A 17,244-nucleotide genomic window follows, 5' to 3' on the forward strand; every position below is an offset into this window, starting at 1 on the left:
TGAAGGATAAAGTTAATGCAACAGCATACAATTTTAAATAACAAGCCATTTTAGACAATTTTATGCTTTTAAATTTGTGGCAACAGTTTGAGGAAGGCTCTTTCATGTTACAGCATGACTTTGATCCTGTGCACAGGTGAGGTCCATAAAGACATGGTTTGATGAGTTTGGTGTGCACAGAAACCTGACCTCAACCCAGGTGAACACCTTTGAACATCACTGGCTGAACTCACAGACACTCTTAACAAAAGCCTTCACAGAGGAGTGAAGGCTGCAGGAGGGGGGACTTAATGAATGCACATGGTTTTGGAATGGGATGTTCAACAAGCTCATTTAGCTGTCATGGTCAGGTATTCATATACTTTTAGTTATATAGTGTGGCTATTTGTTAACCACAATCACCAATAAACTTTCACCTGTCTTTTGAGTTTTACATGCAATGCTGGTAATGGTTTAGTTTCAAATCTTAAAATAAATCTTCTTTAGATATTATTTTGTACCCTGTACTTCTCTTTTATGAAGGGGTTTTTAAAAATTAATTTTCCAAACTATTATCATAAAACCATAGTTAAACAAGGTCTAAGGCATCAGGCTGCATATCGTTCATCATTTCATTAACTTTCTATGAAGTAGCTTTTAGATGCTTAAAACAGTTTGAGCGTACAGTATGTGAACACTTATAGATTGATGAGTTTCTCTTGAACAACATTTCACATCGAATCACTCTGAATGGCTTTATTTACACTTTGACCATTAAATTATGCAAATGTTTTTATAAATCAGTGGAAATCCATTTTAATATACTCCTGTATGTATATGTTGAGTGCCTGCATAAAATGGCACTATGTTTACATTGTGTAGCGTAAGAAGATGCTCAGACTGTATAATGAATGCTCATAAAGACAGACAAAAACATTTATTTCATTTACAACTGAAGTACATACGTGCGTTTGCAAGTAAAAACAAGAGAAAGGAATAAAGCAGAGGGGAGGAGCTCTTGTTGATCCTAGCATGTGTACGTGTGTGTGTGCTACATCACAGCAGGCCACAACAACCTCTGAAGCAGTGACAGCCACTGACTGCCTGCACAGATGCACCGGATTAGCCATCCTTTAACTTGACGATCAAGTAGGCTTTGATATTGTTACAGAGCTACTGAGTGTTGTTTCCATGCCAGCAGTAAAGGTAAGTGGAGGATGCTGCATGCATAAATTCTTCTTCTTCTTCTTCTTCTTCTTCTTCTTCTTCTTATTATTATTATTATTATCATTATCATTATTATTAATTGCAGTAACTTATTTCACTACAGTTTTGTCAAGGATTTGTTTGTTGGCAAGGAGAGTTATAATTGAAACGATTAATTTGTTAGCTTGTAATGAGATAGATAACAGTTCTTGTAAGTCATATCACAAGAACCATGTGATATCTTTCTTACTGTAAAGCATATGGCAGACTGGTGTATGTAACTATTTATATCTCTTAGTTTCCTTTTTGTCTGGTTAAAGCAGAGGGAATGACTGGATTCCCATTATGTTTGAATCCCTGGTGGCTTACAAACTCTGTGTGTGCATGTTCTGGGAGTTAACCAAGACAAAGAGAAGGAAACACATGAAGTCAAACCAGGAAATGACCAGAAACAATAGCCTAGCAGTAACTCTGTACCATACAATAGCTTAATGATCCAGAGAGTTTAACAGAAACGTTACGACTGTATGTATGTTCTATAACTGTATTACTACATACTGCACAGGTTTATGTATAAACACAACCATCTCTGTCTATTGATCTATGTCTGCATACACCTGTACCTATTGTCAGCCAGATAGGCAACATCAAACAATAAACTGTCTTTTAATTCTGAATATATGTGAGTTCTCTGAGTTCAACTGACCATGATAACGTATATTCTGAATTAAAAAAGCGGCTTAGATTGAAGAAAAATCATCATCTGCGTGTTCATCCTCCAAATCCTATCAGTGTGTTCGTCACCAGTGTGAAAATAGGTCATGTAGCCTACTTTGCTTTGCTTGATGTGAGATATGATGTACATGTGGGTGCAGGAAGCTGTCAAAATCCCTTTGTGCTCTGTATTCAAAAATAAACCTTAGATTTTTTTTTCAGAAGAAGCAAATCCTTTAATTTAGTCTGGAAAGGAGTATGAACAAGCAGTTCCTAGAATAGAATAAGTCAGGAGCTAAATCGCATGAATATTAATGGATTTACCTACTTTTACTGCTGTAAAATGCTGCTATGAAACAGGTTTATCTGAGTTTGTGATTATACAGTGTTTCCCAGTTTTGGTCGTGGGGTCCCTCTGCACTTCTTGTAGCACACCTGACTCAACTTAGTTAAAAAAAATTAACTAAGTTTATTAACTAGGAACAATGAACTAAGTCATGTTATCAATGGATAATCTATCTATCTATCTATCTATCTATCTATCTATCTATCTATCTATCTATCTATCTATCTATCTATATATATATATATATATATATATATATGTATATCAGTCTATAGTCTACTGATTTGTGGCTAAGCTGTTGTTGCTTCTACATGCTTTCATTTCACAATAACAGCACTTACAGTAGACAGAGGCAGATCTAACAGGACAGACATTTCACAAACTGACTTGTGGCAGTGGTGGTCTCCTATGACAGTGCCATGTTAAAAGTCACTGAGCACATCAGTACAAATCTACTTCTACTGCCAATGTTTGCCTGTTGGGACTGCAAGGCTTTATGCTTAATTTTTTCCACCTGTTAGCAATGAGTGTGGCTGGACTCAGTAATTGGGAGGTGTGTCCTAATATTTTTATCTATGTAGTGTATATGGTTGGGCGATTGCACCACCTGACATTTTTAGACTTTTTTGAAGCATGAAGACACTAAAATGAATTTCATATGGATACATAGAAAATTGTTTCACATCAAAGAGGTATTGTTGAATAATTTGATATGTATCATGCATTTATTCAATCATTTTTTGGGAAACAGCAGACTTGGACACAATGCATGTCAAGTCAATGATCCATATATCACTTCTACAAATGTGTCAAATTGAAATCAGGTGCACCCGATCAGGTGCTAATGATTAGAAGACTATTACAAAAGATCTTGTAGCACCTTGTCAAACTTCAGATATCTGTTCTGGTCTGACCTTTGTTATAGGCGTTTTTCGTATCATCATGCCTGGATCAAAAGAACTCTCTGAAGCCTTCATAATGAAAATCTATATGCCTATGAGTCTGGGAAGGGCTTTGAGAAGATATTCAAAATATTGAAAATTAATCATTCTGCTGTCAGGAAGATAATCAATAAGTGAAGAAGATTTAAAACTGTTTAAAACTTTTTTTTATTATTTTTAAAACTTAAAAATGTGAGGCCATCTGACAAAAAGCTGAAGCAGCATAAGTATACCTTCCAGCAAGATAATGATCCCAAAATATACAAGTAAATCCATCAAGGAATGGCTCAAAAGAGAGAATTTAAGGGTTATGACATGGCCTAGTCACAGCCCAGACAAGAATCTCATTGAGATGCTATGGGAGGATTTGAAGCAGGCTGCACATGCAAGAAACCCCTCAAACAGTGGAGAGGTAAAATAATTCTACATGAAGAAGTGAGCAAAAAATTCTCCAAATAGATGCTCGAAACTGGTAGCGTTATAGTAAACACCTACATAAAGCTGTTTCTGCCAAAGGGGGCAGTAGCAAGCACTAAAGCCAGGGGTGTACAAACTTTTTCAACATAAAAAACAACATTTTATTTCATTTGTTTTTAAATAAGTGCAATTGCAAAGTCAAATTTCTTTTATTTTTTGTTCTATTACATAACATTTATTTATACATACTATTTAGCTGATGATCAAATATTGATTTGCCCACGTGTCTAAAAAACTAAACATTTCATGAGATGAACTTACTTTTTCACATGACTGCAATGTAATGCATAAGTTTTAATTTCACTGAGCAAGCTATTATGTTTTACTTTAGATGTCATGGAGGCCAGCATACAGAAGCTCAAAGTTCCGAAATGTGTATGGTAAAGCCAGCAGTCGAGAGGAGTGTTATGAGGGTGTTCCCATCACCAGGAATGTTCATGATAACCACTTCTGTGCCATCAACCCCAAGTTCCTTGCAGTAGTCACGGAGAGTTCAGGAGGAGGATCTTTTCTGGTCATACCGATTTACAAGGTAGATTTCAGTGTAATTATGTACCTGCTTCTCTGCTTATCCAACATTAAAGAAAACACATGTTTATGTCCAATCCTAGAAACACACAAATACATTTTCAGGTGTTGAAGATACTGATTGTACTTTATTGTTATACTTAAGTATTATTCTGGAAGAGTTGTACTTTATTCATGTGTTATGTCATGGAACCACATACCGTATTCTTCCTCAACTACATTTCTAATAGAAACTCCTTACATTTTCTTTAGACCGTTTTTATTCTGCTTTTTCTTTTTGTTTATTTTTTGCTTTTGGTATTCTGTCAAGTACATTTTAAATTAAAACATCCAAGCAATGTCATACCATTGTGAAATAAGAGGACCCACTATTTTAATTTTATAAATCTGAGTATTTTTTTTCAGTCTTAATGGGCATCCTTGATTTTCCCTAGAAGGTGCTTGGACCAGTAACACACTAAAACAACTGCACAAACATCAAATATAGCATGGCATCACAATGTGACAGGGGAGTGATAGCATATAAACCGGATCTGTTCTGTGTATCTAATACATCACTGGTGAAATTGATAATGTTTTGACTAAGTGCATTGAGTGTTGGTATTAATGATAACAATATGTGTTTAGAATTTTGGCATTTCTTATTATTGAATGTTGGCACATGCCATGTGATTCTCTTAGACTTTCACCAAGTTATTTTTAATTCTGTACATCCAGATTTGACATAGTACCTACACGTTCACCTAAGTATAGTGTCTCTGTTCTTTCTCCTCCCACTTGATACTAACCTCACTAATGATAGCCCTTCAGAGGACATAAATTACACCATGCTCTATACTGGCTGAGTGAAGAATGGAGATGTGTGAGACTGGTACAGAGTCAGCCATGTGACTTTCCTCCAGTTCAGCTCCTTCTCTCTCACTGGAGATTGGTGCCATACGCAGACTGACCAGGGTCAGCACATTCAGTGTAGCTTTTTGTAAAATATGCTTAGATAAATACATTTTTGTATGAGCATAATTCAATTATGCCACATATTTCCATTCAATCAAATAGAGCAAAAACAGTATACAAGGACTTTGTGACCTCAATATAAAACTCAGTGGCTGTTGGAACAAAATGTGAACATTTCAATGACATTTATTTCAGTTTTATTAGACTGGAATTTTCATGGCTCAACATGAACCTTCTTAACCACCAAACATGCACTTTCATTATTTTTCTGTAAATTAATTAAAGACAACACAGTTAATGTATTAAATGTCAGCATTTTTTTCAGTTTGTAAATCCAAATGCCTTTTTATTTCATTTTTGAGTGACCTAAAGTAGTTGCATATAGCAGAATAACAGAGAAAGAGACACATATGAACATAATTAAACTCCAGATCAGAAGGCACTAGTGAATTTTGATCATGAACACAATGCTGCTTTTACCTTTGGCAAGTACAGGTAACTTTATATGCTTTTGGTATTCAGATAACAGGAAATGCTAATGCGTGTAAGTAAATGCAGTGCTCATACGGTAAGGAATGTGGCCGAATCTGGTTGACCATCTCTGAATGAGGACAGTCTTGCATTGTGTTTGGTTATTCATTTGGTGTAACTGCTATGTAGCCAGATGTAATCTATGCTCTGCCTAAAAATGTTCACCTCTCAGTGACCTGATGAGGTTGATATAGTTTGGCTAGGGCTTATTTGTGAAAGTAAACAAGACTCTTTCCCTAAGCAACTAATATACTAATGCCAGGTTTTCACTTACTTTTCTAAATATCATATGTACATACAGCCCTAATGACACTTTAAACTCTTTTGGACCCCCTATTTTGGTCAAGTCATTACTCACTGAAGACAAACAGCATCACCCTGTGGAAACAGAGGGAAGTGCAGCATACCTCATTGTTAAAATTCTGGTATTGAACTGTTTTTATTGGGAGCGTGCATTTTAATGCCTCAGACAGGTCGAGTAGACCCCCATCACCCGAAGGTATGTGGTCACCAGGGCAGCGTGTTGGACATCAAATGGAATCCTTTCAGGGACAATATCATTGCCTCCTGCTCAGAAGACTGCACTGTGAGTTAAATACATTACATTATATTAAGGTGTGCAGGAAATACATTATGATGGTTATTAAGGCTTGAGTGGTGTTCTGTCCTGCTGGTGAGGATAACATGATTTATAAAACCTAATAAACTTATGGCAGTATGGGTGATGATGTCCATGATCATGATGGTGACGTCAGGTGAGGATCTGGGAGATTCCTGATGGTGGCTTGAGACGTAACATGACAGAGGCTCTGCTGGTTTTCACTGGCCACAGCAGGAAGGTGGGACTTATAGAGTGGCATCCCACATGCAGTGGAATTCTCTTCAGTGCTGGATATGATGGCAAGGTAACCACACGAACCAAAACCCTCCATGATTCTCCTCCAGAGTCTTATATATTTAGATATTCATTAAATATGTAAATAAATTCTTCATCTCTTCTCTCCAGATATAAATAGTAGTCCAGGTAGGAAAGAGCAGGACACAACATATTTTAGTTTAAAGTATTTTTATAGTATATGAGCAAAAATAATGTATCTTTTAAAAGCAACCTACACATCTCTGTAACAAATGAAAATGTTTCCAGAATCTAGCATTTACAAATAATTCAGGCATAGTGGGTACATTTAGAGTGTAACCCTTTAGGGTGTGGTTAATTGTCACAAGTTGTGGGGCTAGTTGTAATAACGGTTATTAAACATTTAAAGTCTATTTATAGAATGTTTTTCATGAATCTTTTAATCATAATTTCTGTTTTAAATTTATGTGGAGGGTTATGGCACTGTACCAAATCTAACCCTGCCATGTGGAGGCTGTACTTTAACCTGGCCAGTTCTCACTGTGAGTTGTTGAAATTATTCAAAACATTGTCATGTTACAGCCGCCAAGAAGGTGACTGAAAGAATCCCTTCATTTCTGATGAAAAAAGTCAGTTTTATAATGAATCTTATATCGCATATCCTTCTGATTCTGTAAAAATTCACACATGGTGTTGGTTTGGAAACTGAACTAGACTTAATTACTGTTTAACCACTTGAAATACCCACGTTACTATTTTTACCTGTGTTAGGATGTTCCCTGCTCTCCCCTACTGAATTACTAGAAGTATAAATACTGGTGTTACATATGTCACTGTATTACATTATTATTTAATCACATACACCATTAAATAACAGGGCGTTTTATCAATAGGTTAATATTAGCAGGCTGAAACACATTCATTTATATGCACAAAGTATAGCACAGCCACACATAGTGCTATCTACAAATGCTGAAATCGGATACTGATGTCAGTTCTCTGTATTGTGATATAACTTACGTCTTTGCAGTGAAATGTTGGTGCCAGTGTATCTCTATCAATGAGGGTTTGTGTGCTGTGCTAAATAGTTAAACTCATTAAAGTACTGTGTAGGATAACTCTTGTTATAGGCAGTGTTTTTAGCTGCTGCATATATTGCAATTTGACAGATTAAAATGAACCAAATCTATTTTTACGCTGTTATTTTACATCTGTTGCTACTTCATTTTATTTCCATTGTAAATCCCTCTTTCACTCTTTGAAAGATCCTTCTGTGGAACTTGGAGGAGGCTAAAGTAGTGAAGATGTTTGACAGCCATTCGGATGTGATCCTCTGCATGTCCTTCAACACAGATGGAAGCCTGCTGGCAACCAGCTGTAAAGACAAAAAGCTGCGAATTATGGACGCCCGCTCCGGAAGGGTGCTACAGGTGAGTCATTTTAACAACTGAGGAATGATTCATAGCCACTATGCACACAAAAGCCTCTGACTGCCGTGGTTATTTTATTTGTTGTTTGTTGGTTCTTAAAGCAAAATGATGACATAAGATTACATCTCCAAATTAGTAAGGAGAAGACAAAATCCTATTTTACTTCTAGTGTGAGATAATGTAAAAAGTTTTTTAATTCAAGCAGTTCTGGAGCATTTGTTTTGGTCCATTCATCATTTTCACACAATGTACAGAACTGCTGAGCTCAAATGTAGAAAACACAAAAATAAGATACTTGTTTTTTTGTGATATGTGTTTTAGAAACAAACATAAGACTGGCTGATTGTTCTGTTGAGCACTTTTAAAACACCAGAATCAAAGGCTTTTTCATTTGGCTGAACATTTTAAAAACGTGGCTACAATATTAGTGACATCATTTTGCTTGCACAGCTGATAAAGGACTTCCATCTGAAATGTCCTGACTTTATCTACTGCCGAATTTCTCCAGCCTCTCTCTGTGTATACAGGAAGCAGACTGTAAGCGGCATAGAGTTGGCAGGGTGGTGTTTCTAGGCAACACAAAACGTGTGCTAACAACTGGAGTGTCTCAGTGGAACACCAGGCAGGTAGCACTGTGGGATCAGGTGAGTCTAAAAAATGAAGTGATGATAGTTTGTTTTCATAAAACACTTCTTCTATTTTTAAAACAGTGTTATGAAGGAATATAAAAACACACAGATATATATCATTAATGTGATGCATTAATGAAAGTGACTGATTTTGGAATAAATTATACTCAATAAAAGGAATATTTAATGAAGTATACACTCAAAATAACAAAATAACACAAAGTACACAAATCCTGAACTTGAGTGAAAGTAGAGGAGCCTTTCAAAAGTTTTTCCTCAGTAATAAAAGTCCTCTATTTACATTTCTACTACTCTGAATACAAATGTACTTTCTTTTACCAAGAGGTCTTGAGATCCATGTATAATGTTTATGCGATTTTATGTATCAGTAACAGTCATGGTTCATTTTTACATGACCGTTTTCCAACCTCTCATTTCTTATCCCTTAGAATTGCACATGCTCTTTTGCTTCTGTGCCTTCAAGACTGATGAATGCCAATGAGCTCTGCTTTGATTGGCTGCCCTGCATTGCACCTCATTTAAAAAGCAGTCTGAGCTGAAACGCTGCTTATACCTTCAGTGTGAATGTGTAAAACTAAATTACTGTTGGCTTACTAGGTGGCTATATATTAACACACTAAGCCTCTAAGTAAAATAGACCATTGATGTAGGTGTGTTAAGGGACGTGCTTTTCGTGCAGTCTGTCTAGACAGATAGCAGAATGTCTCACACTCCACGTGTCACTGTCTGGAATTTAGCCCATAGTTTAATTAATCCTTAATTCCCAAATTGCTGAAATTAGCGAATTCCATCTCATCAGAGTACTGACACACGCTGCAGAAATTAGAGGAGGGAAAAGCAGAAATGTAGGGGAGCGAAGGTAAAAATCTAAAAAAAAAAAAAAAAGATATACTCTAATAAAGTAGAGGGCATCAAAACAGTACGGTACAGTTTAGTAACAAATCTACATTGTTACTGTCCACCACAAAAAATCTCAGGCTGTTTTCAAATAATAAAAGCCCTACACACCTTGTAGCACTTTTAGTATCTATATTGCACTCCAGTGTAAATAAAAATGAGCATTTCAGATAGATATTAATAAAAAAATGACCAAAATAATCAAATCATGGTGCTTTGACATTTCATGACACAATTCCTGAAGAATTACAGTCAAATCAATTCATTGTGAAGATTGTGAGATTTCAGAATCTAGTAATAAGTGTCTCTGAGTGTGCATATGTGCATGTTCCTTGGTAGGAAGACCTCTCAGTGCCAATCAGTGAGGAAGAGATAGATGGACTGTCTGGACTTCTCTTCCCTTTTTATGATGCAGACACACACATGCTGTACCTGGCAGGCAAGGCAAGTGCTGCTATCTAATTACACTACACAGGAATCACAGTATCCAGATGTGCTAACACTTAGATACAAAGAAGAATCTATTTGTACTAATCAGTTGTATTCATATCTCACTTGTGTGAAAGGTTTCAATTTTATTTGTCTGGAAATACAGATATGAGTCAGGAGTATTGTATTGTTTAGTTTTCCGTTGTGCTTCACAGGGAGATGGGAATATCAGATATTATGAGGTCAGTCCAGAAAAGCCTTACCTGCAGTATCTAATGGAGTTCAGCTCACCTGCTCCACAAAAGGGACTTGGTAAGTCAAATAGCCTGCATGGAGCTCATATAGCCTTACAGTACAAAGAGTACAGAGAGCCTTTTTACCTGCCGTTCCTTAGAGAGTTAAATCACACTCCAATCAAAATCCAAAATATAACCACTGTTACATCAACTGTGAACATGCAACGGTGCCGCTGTACTCTTCTGGGGATATATCTTGAAAGTGGGAAGAGCTTCTGAAAAACTACAACTGCTTTATTTATTTATTTATCTTAAACCTGTGTAACTGTAGTATCTGTCCTCAAATCATTATTACAATAGACAGAATGCATTACTCAAGTGACAGAGAGACTTGTCAGATGAGGAGGACAATAGGCTAAAAGAAATGAACCAGGTACCTACCTCAGTATCTAAAGACTTCAGTTTGGCTCCTTTTCTCTGGTTGAAGGAGTAAAACATGTCTCTGGCAACCATCTTGTGCTGAATAAAGACAGAATCGCTTTGTTAATTGTATTTATTAGCAAGGTTAGCAGGCAGGACTGGTCATAGCATGCTGCATGCTGAGTATTATAGTGAGAGAATGTTCATCATCATCATCATCATCATTAACCACTACTCCAGATGGGGTCGCGGTAGCAGTTGGGAGAGCAGAGAATCCCAGACATCCCTGTCCACCGCAACTTCCTCCAGCTCATTCCCGGGGACCCCCAGCTGCTCCCAGGCCAACTTGGAGACATAATCCCTCCAGCGGGTTCTAGGACAACCCCGGGGTCTTGTCCCAGTAGGCCGTGCCTGGTACACCCCCACCAGGAGGCGTCCAGGGGGCATCCGGATCAAATGCCTGAACCACCTCAGCTAGCTCCTCTCAATACGGAGGAGTAGCGGCTCTACTCTGAGCTCCTGCCGGATGACCGAGCTCCTCACTCTATCAAATAGAGTGTAGCCCGCCATCCTGCGAAGAAAGCTCATATCCGTCGCTTATACATGCGAGAGAATGTTGATGAATGAAAACACTGAAATAGGTTATGGCCGGTTTAAAAAAACATTGTTCATGTATTGATGTACTTCATGCAAACCATTGCCCTTACAAGACACTAATATTCCCTCACTAATATTCCCACATGTAAACATAACTGAACTTTTAAACATGCTTGGTGATGTGATATCCTACATTAATATCACATTCATTGTACATAGCATAGATAAGATTGTCCTAGAAATGCAGCTGTGATTTCACATATCAGAAAAAAGCTTTCATGTTTTGGGAGTAACCTGGTAAAATGGGTTAAAAAATCATGCCTCAGCTCTCGTACATCAGTCAAAATGGCTTAGAAGAGGGTGTCTATGTTAAGCTACAGTTTCATGGCCAAATTAAAGATGACAGTGTACAACAACCACAACATTTACTGAACTGTGCTTTTATTAAGTTATTTTATTTGACAAAGATCAAGCTTCAACTCACTGTACTTGATCCTGCGTCTGCTTCAGTGAAAAAGCAATTGAAAAAAAAAAAATGTTCCTTTGAGCCTAGTTTAACTGTTTACTGCAATTACTTTCCACATAGTTACTCAAACAAGAGGACTCTATTACCGACACAGGCCCACATGAAAACAATATTAAATCATCAATTCTGTCACAACAATACGGCTGAGAGCTGGAACTCTGCACTACAGTGTTCTGCATGACATAAACAGCTAGTTTTAGGCTGGAAGGCCTCTTTAGTGTGTAACAGTTAAAAAATTCTGAATGTTTTATATCAGACCTGCTTATTATTTCACTAATCAATAAATAGAGAGCTTGATAACCAAAAGAAAATGCTGCTGTCTTAATGCACAGTGACATGTGTTTCATATGTAATCATAAAAGTACATTTTGTCTGCGGTTAATGATTTATAGTTTAATATTGTGTTTTGACCTTTATAGGTATGATGCCAAAGCGGGGAATGGACGTGGGAGAGTGTGAAGTGTTTCGTTTCTATAAGCTGGTGACAATGAAGGGTCTAGTGGAGCCCATCTCAATGATAGTGCCACGCAGAGTGAGTGAGTTTACACCAGAGTGGAGTAATATGTTAGGTCTTGTGTAAAGCTGTAGGCTTTTCAGATGTTTGACAACATCTGAAACATCCAGTAGAGCTGGATTTGGACTGTGTAAATAATGGTCAACATGACAGATGACACTGATTTGCTGGCGCAGGCAGAGAAATTCCAAGACGATATCTACCCAATGACCGCAGGTACAGAGCCAGCACTGACTGCTGAAGAGTGGCTCAGTGGGATCAATAAAGGTAAATCATTATTTTGTTCCACATGGATTTCATATCACAACGATGCCCTTACACATGGCCATGTATATGTTATATAGGACCAATCCTGATATCTCTTAAGGAGAACTATAAGCGGCCAAACCCAGCTGGTCCTAAATCTGCTAAGAGAGAGAGGAGAGCACTGGCAATTAAAGGACTCGACCTGCTAGAGAATGTCTCTTCCAAGACAGACAATGAGGTGTGTATGTGTAATTTTGTATATGGTAATAAGATCCACTATAAAAAGCAAAGTTGAAAAACAAGCAGTCCCTCTATTCCCTTTCCCTGTTTGTTCTGAGGCAGTTTGAAGTAGTTCAGTTTTGGAGGCAGCACACTTAATGGAGTAATATAAAAAGGAAAGGTTAGCCTTTAGCCCTGGACATCACACTCCTGTTTTCTCCCTTGAGGCGTCCCCTCACTCAGTCAGCTGCATCAGGCAGTGCCACAGTCTTAGGGACTGGTCTATGCAGCAATCTGAGTGCCAGCTTGTACTGATAGCATGCATGCCTTCTAATATTCTTGTAGGGGTTTGTACAGGTACTTGCGTACTTAACTGTACAAGAAGCCAGAATTCACTATTTGGGTAGTCATTACATTCCAACACAGAAAGACAGAGAAATTAAAGTAAGCATGTTGCCACTGAAGCTCATTATTAAAACCCTAGGCAGAGACAACATGGGCTGTGCGACTTTAGCACTAACTAGGGAGACAACTCCAGCTGATGTTAGCTAGGTCCAGAAACAGTGAAATTATCTGATATACTAACCTGTTGCCACATTGCCCACCCGTGAGAAGACAAAGAGTCTCCATAAGCACTCAGTATTTTACTGGTTAGCTGTAGGTTTATCTCATTAACTCACCTGAAGAGGAGGCCTCCTCCTAAGGGAAATTGCTTTCCCTTAGGATTACCTATGCATTTTAATTATTTTATTCTATTCTGTTATACATGCGGAAATCATTAGAAATTTGAAGAATATTGTGACATTTTTCCAATACCACCCACTACTATTCAGAGTGTAGTAGATATAAATTGTGTGTTTCAGCAAGACATATAATTGCATATAAACTTACATACTATGCATGTTATTAGATATTATTATTAGTTATGTTATTATGCTATTTATTGATGATACTGAACACGTTTGATATTAATTTGCTCTGTGTTGGTATGCGTGTCTGTGTGCATGTGTTTCTGTAGTTCCTGAGGATGTTCTACAGGCAGCAAGATGAGCTTAAACGACTACAGAAGGAGCTCGGTGATAAGGATGAGAGAATTAGACAACTGGAACTAGAACTCCACAATCTGAAGAATGTGACTCATTAAACTCTAAATTTCACACATGATGTACACTGTCCTACTCAAACGATCCACATTAACGGCAAAAGCTGCAGTTAGCAACACTTGAAAGCTGGACATTACCTTAATCTTATCTTAATTTTTAACCCTGCAGAAGACCATTAGACTGAAGGATATCTATGTGGCTTTTAATGGCAGCAGGTCTATTGCAGATATCTATATGAGGTCTAACAATGATTCTGTACCTTGCATGTTGATCCCAAATTGGTAATGCCAAATTCTTAGATTTTGTTTTATTAAAAAACTGCCTTTCTTACTTCTGCAGTATTTACCCTCAGTGAAAACATGAAGGCAATAATGCAGCTGACAAAGTATTTCTCTGCTTCTGTTTATGCAGAGACTGCTTGCTATGAATTTAAGGCCTCAGTCAGGACTGAAACAGTGAAATGGCCTCAGCACATCTTGATCCACCAACAGATGGCAGTGAGGTCACATTGCTTTTACAACATTGTCCATGTCCAAACTGTAAAGCACTGCAATGATTATAACTTATTTATTTCAAAACAATGAAACATACATGCTTGTATAATTAATATCATTTTACAACAGTAGATCTGTTTTCAACTGTGAAGCAAATCCTCTCCTAACATTATGCCAGTAACAGCGCAACACATTAAAAGGGTGGGAAACAGTTTACATAGACCCTGCTGTATATATTATTGATATAACCATGCCTTAAATATGTTATGAATGATGTCATATGTCTTGAGCCATGACATATGTCCATTAATATAACATATTACCATTACCAGTAATTGTAGGTTTGAGGATTTTTGACATTAGCATATGTCATAAACTGTCGTGACAAGCATTACGGCATCTGTCATGATAATTACCCGTAATGCTGACATGATGCTGTTATAATGCTGAACAAAATCTGCCATGACAGCTCATGACAATTTATGGCATGATTATATCAATGTTATGTAGCACTGCAATTAATGCTTTTTATTCAGTTTGCTTTATTTCAATCATATATACTAATTAAATGCTATAAACACAAAAAAACTGCATTTGTATCTGGACTGTGGTGGAACATAACTGGTTGAAATTAGGCCATAAAGGCAAACTTCCAAAAGAATTCCAAGTTGATATTGCTATGCCTGATTCCTAAGTAACATCTAAGTAACCGTTCAAATTCTTTTCTTTCGGCGTTCAAGTTCTTTGCTTTTCTTTCATGGGCAGCTCTTACGTCTGCATGCTGGTTTCAGTATCCTGGCTCCACAGACAGAAGGCCAGAGGCTGTGCTGATAAAATGCAGGCTTGATATAATTTTTGTGGAATAACGTATTACTATTAGCCTCTATACTATATCAGTTACCTATTTATTTGCTGGAATATTCATGGTCACAGATGCTTTAACGCTCAAAATAGTGGGTGTGAGCAAAAGACTGTTATTTTATTCTGAAAAGTGGAGAACCAAAAAGGTTAGGTTGTTCTAAAATATAAGCCATGTGGACTTCAGTATCACTGGCTACAAGTGACTTGTTTGTGAATTTGTTTATGATCTAGTCTTGGAGGAACACCATCCGTATAAATTCTTCAAATCAAATTTGGATAAAAAATTTGTTCTGAAAACTGGCCTTATTTTGATTTCTATTTTTGAAGCCTTGTGACTTTACAAGTTGTATGAGAAAAATCACATTTTACATTTAAAGACAAAGGAAAAGATGAATTAAAACATTTCTAAATCAGCACTGGTAATGTTGAGTTTTCAAGGCAGTCTTGTGTAAAAGTAAATCCTCAAAAGTATAACAGTTCTCTCTCTGTCTCTTTCCCTATGTGTTTCTCTGTAAGAGCTTGAGGGAGGGTGAGAGCTTTGCAGCAAAAGATATGAAAGCCTTCAATTTAATCACATGCTTGGGGGGCTAGCTCTTACCTCATTCATGGTAAGGGGTATTGCAGTGAAAACTACACTGCAGATCCAGACCATACAGGCACTCATTTTCCGACTCTTCTGAATCTACTTATTGAAATAGGCTTCTGTGGTTATATCTTGCAGAAAATGGTTTGGTTTATGGTAAGTCTGGCCACCAGATGGGTCTCTGATTGTGCTATTTAATATAAAAAGATGAATAACTCTAATAATGTGGACTGTGCCGAATGCCAGCAGAGCCCTACGGGAAAGAAACAGATTGATAAATACAATAAAGTCCTGCAGTACATAATACAACAAATTGTTCAAAACATTTTGGTGAGCAAAAAAAGTCAGATAAAATATGAAAAAATGAGGATACACTGAACAATAAAACCTGGTAATTATAGCTGCAAGCAACAACTGTAGGGATCAGATCTATAATAGGAAAAAGAATCTGATGAAGAATTTCCGTGGTTGTGCTATTGACAGCATGATGTTTATTTACTTCAAAACCCAAAATTCCATAAAGTAAATTATGTAGTCTTAAATTCTGCATTAGACACCTTCATCACCTAAATGCTTTCACAATATATGTCAGTAAAGGGCAGGGCATAGTGAAAGTACGCCTAGTTTGTTATGCCTATAAACTACAGTGATGAGATAAGAAACTGGCATTTTCATTGTATCAGCCCAACAAAAATGTGGATGCCTTTGGTCTACGTCTTCCAAACCTGCACCCTGTACTACTCTGTATTCAAGGGTTGAGGTTAAGTAACACAGGGTGTAGATCCTGAGTGTATCTGGAGAAGACACTTAGGATTATATAATCAATCTCTGGACAAAGAAAAGGTAATGCCCTTATGATTCTCCACATGTAAGGTGAATGATCTCTGAAGATCTCAGATCTCATCTGAAACTAAATATTAAAAAGTTACAAGTCACCTCTACCTTCAGCGAAGAAAGCTTTATACCAAAGCTAAAAAGAAAAACAACCAACATCAATGATGACAATTATTTTATTTTCTTAAGTGATCTTTGTTAAGCTCAAAGTCTTTCCTACAAACATGTTTAGCATGTCATTTTGGCCCACTGCAGCATTCTTGAAGTTTATGGTCTAATTTTATTGGTTTCTCTATTTAAGGCTATTAAAACGTTTTTTTTTTGTATCTCTAATCTGTGAGAAAGTTTCAAGCCAGACCTAGAACTATGTTTCCCATGGCCATCCACTGTCCAAATCAATATCCATTCAATCTGTTACTTAAAGGAGGTGTGCTGATGTGCTTTCAAAGACAGCTGTTTTAAAGGCTTCAGCAGTGGCATCATGCAATTATCTCCAGTAAAATGATGTTAGCTGAAATATGTGTATGCACAAGTGCATGCCAGTTAATGTCCAATCCTGAAAACAAAAGACAGCATTAAAGATATTTTAAAAACTGTTCAAAAACTGCCAAATAAAAAAAAGTGTTTTTATCTTCTCACCTGCTCTGGCTGCTATTCAGTCCAGGGGTGCAAC

General features: G+C 37.1%; 1 protein-coding gene across 1 annotated transcript; it reads left to right on the forward strand.

The window, feature by feature from the left end:
* The first annotated feature begins 1,041 nt into the window (after nt 1-1,041).
* coro2bb (coronin, actin binding protein, 2Bb) lies at nt 1,042-14,129 on the forward strand. Its single transcript, XM_017684605.2, has 12 exons — nt 1,042-1,185; nt 3,995-4,195; nt 6,146-6,262; nt 6,432-6,581; nt 7,798-7,962; nt 8,490-8,606; nt 9,849-9,953; nt 10,154-10,250; nt 12,137-12,249; nt 12,408-12,498; nt 12,576-12,715; nt 13,715-14,129. The coding sequence occupies exons 1-12, from the start codon at nt 1,171-1,173 to the stop codon at nt 13,838-13,840; spliced, it is 1,437 nt and encodes a 478-aa protein (XP_017540094.1). The 5' UTR covers nt 1,042-1,170; the 3' UTR covers nt 13,841-14,129.
* Nucleotides 14,130-17,244: the final 3,115 nt, after the last annotated feature.

This window comes from Pygocentrus nattereri, chromosome 11 (assembly GCF_015220715.1).
Source record: "Pygocentrus nattereri isolate fPygNat1 chromosome 11, fPygNat1.pri, whole genome shotgun sequence".
Taxonomy (NCBI): domain Eukaryota; kingdom Metazoa; phylum Chordata; class Actinopteri; order Characiformes; family Serrasalmidae; genus Pygocentrus; species Pygocentrus nattereri.

What these genes read in the sequence shown, in the direction of transcription:
- coro2bb (XM_017684605.2), top strand. An exon ending in GCTCCGGAAGGGTGCTACAG is followed by an intron (nt 7,963 to 8,489) that starts GTGAGTCATTTT and finishes CTGTGTATACAG; the next exon opens with GAAGCAGACTGTAAGCGGCA. An exon ending in CAATGATAGTGCCACGCAGA is followed by an intron (nt 12,250 to 12,407) that starts GTGAGTGAGTTT and finishes TTGCTGGCGCAG; the next exon opens with GCAGAGAAATTCCAAGACGA.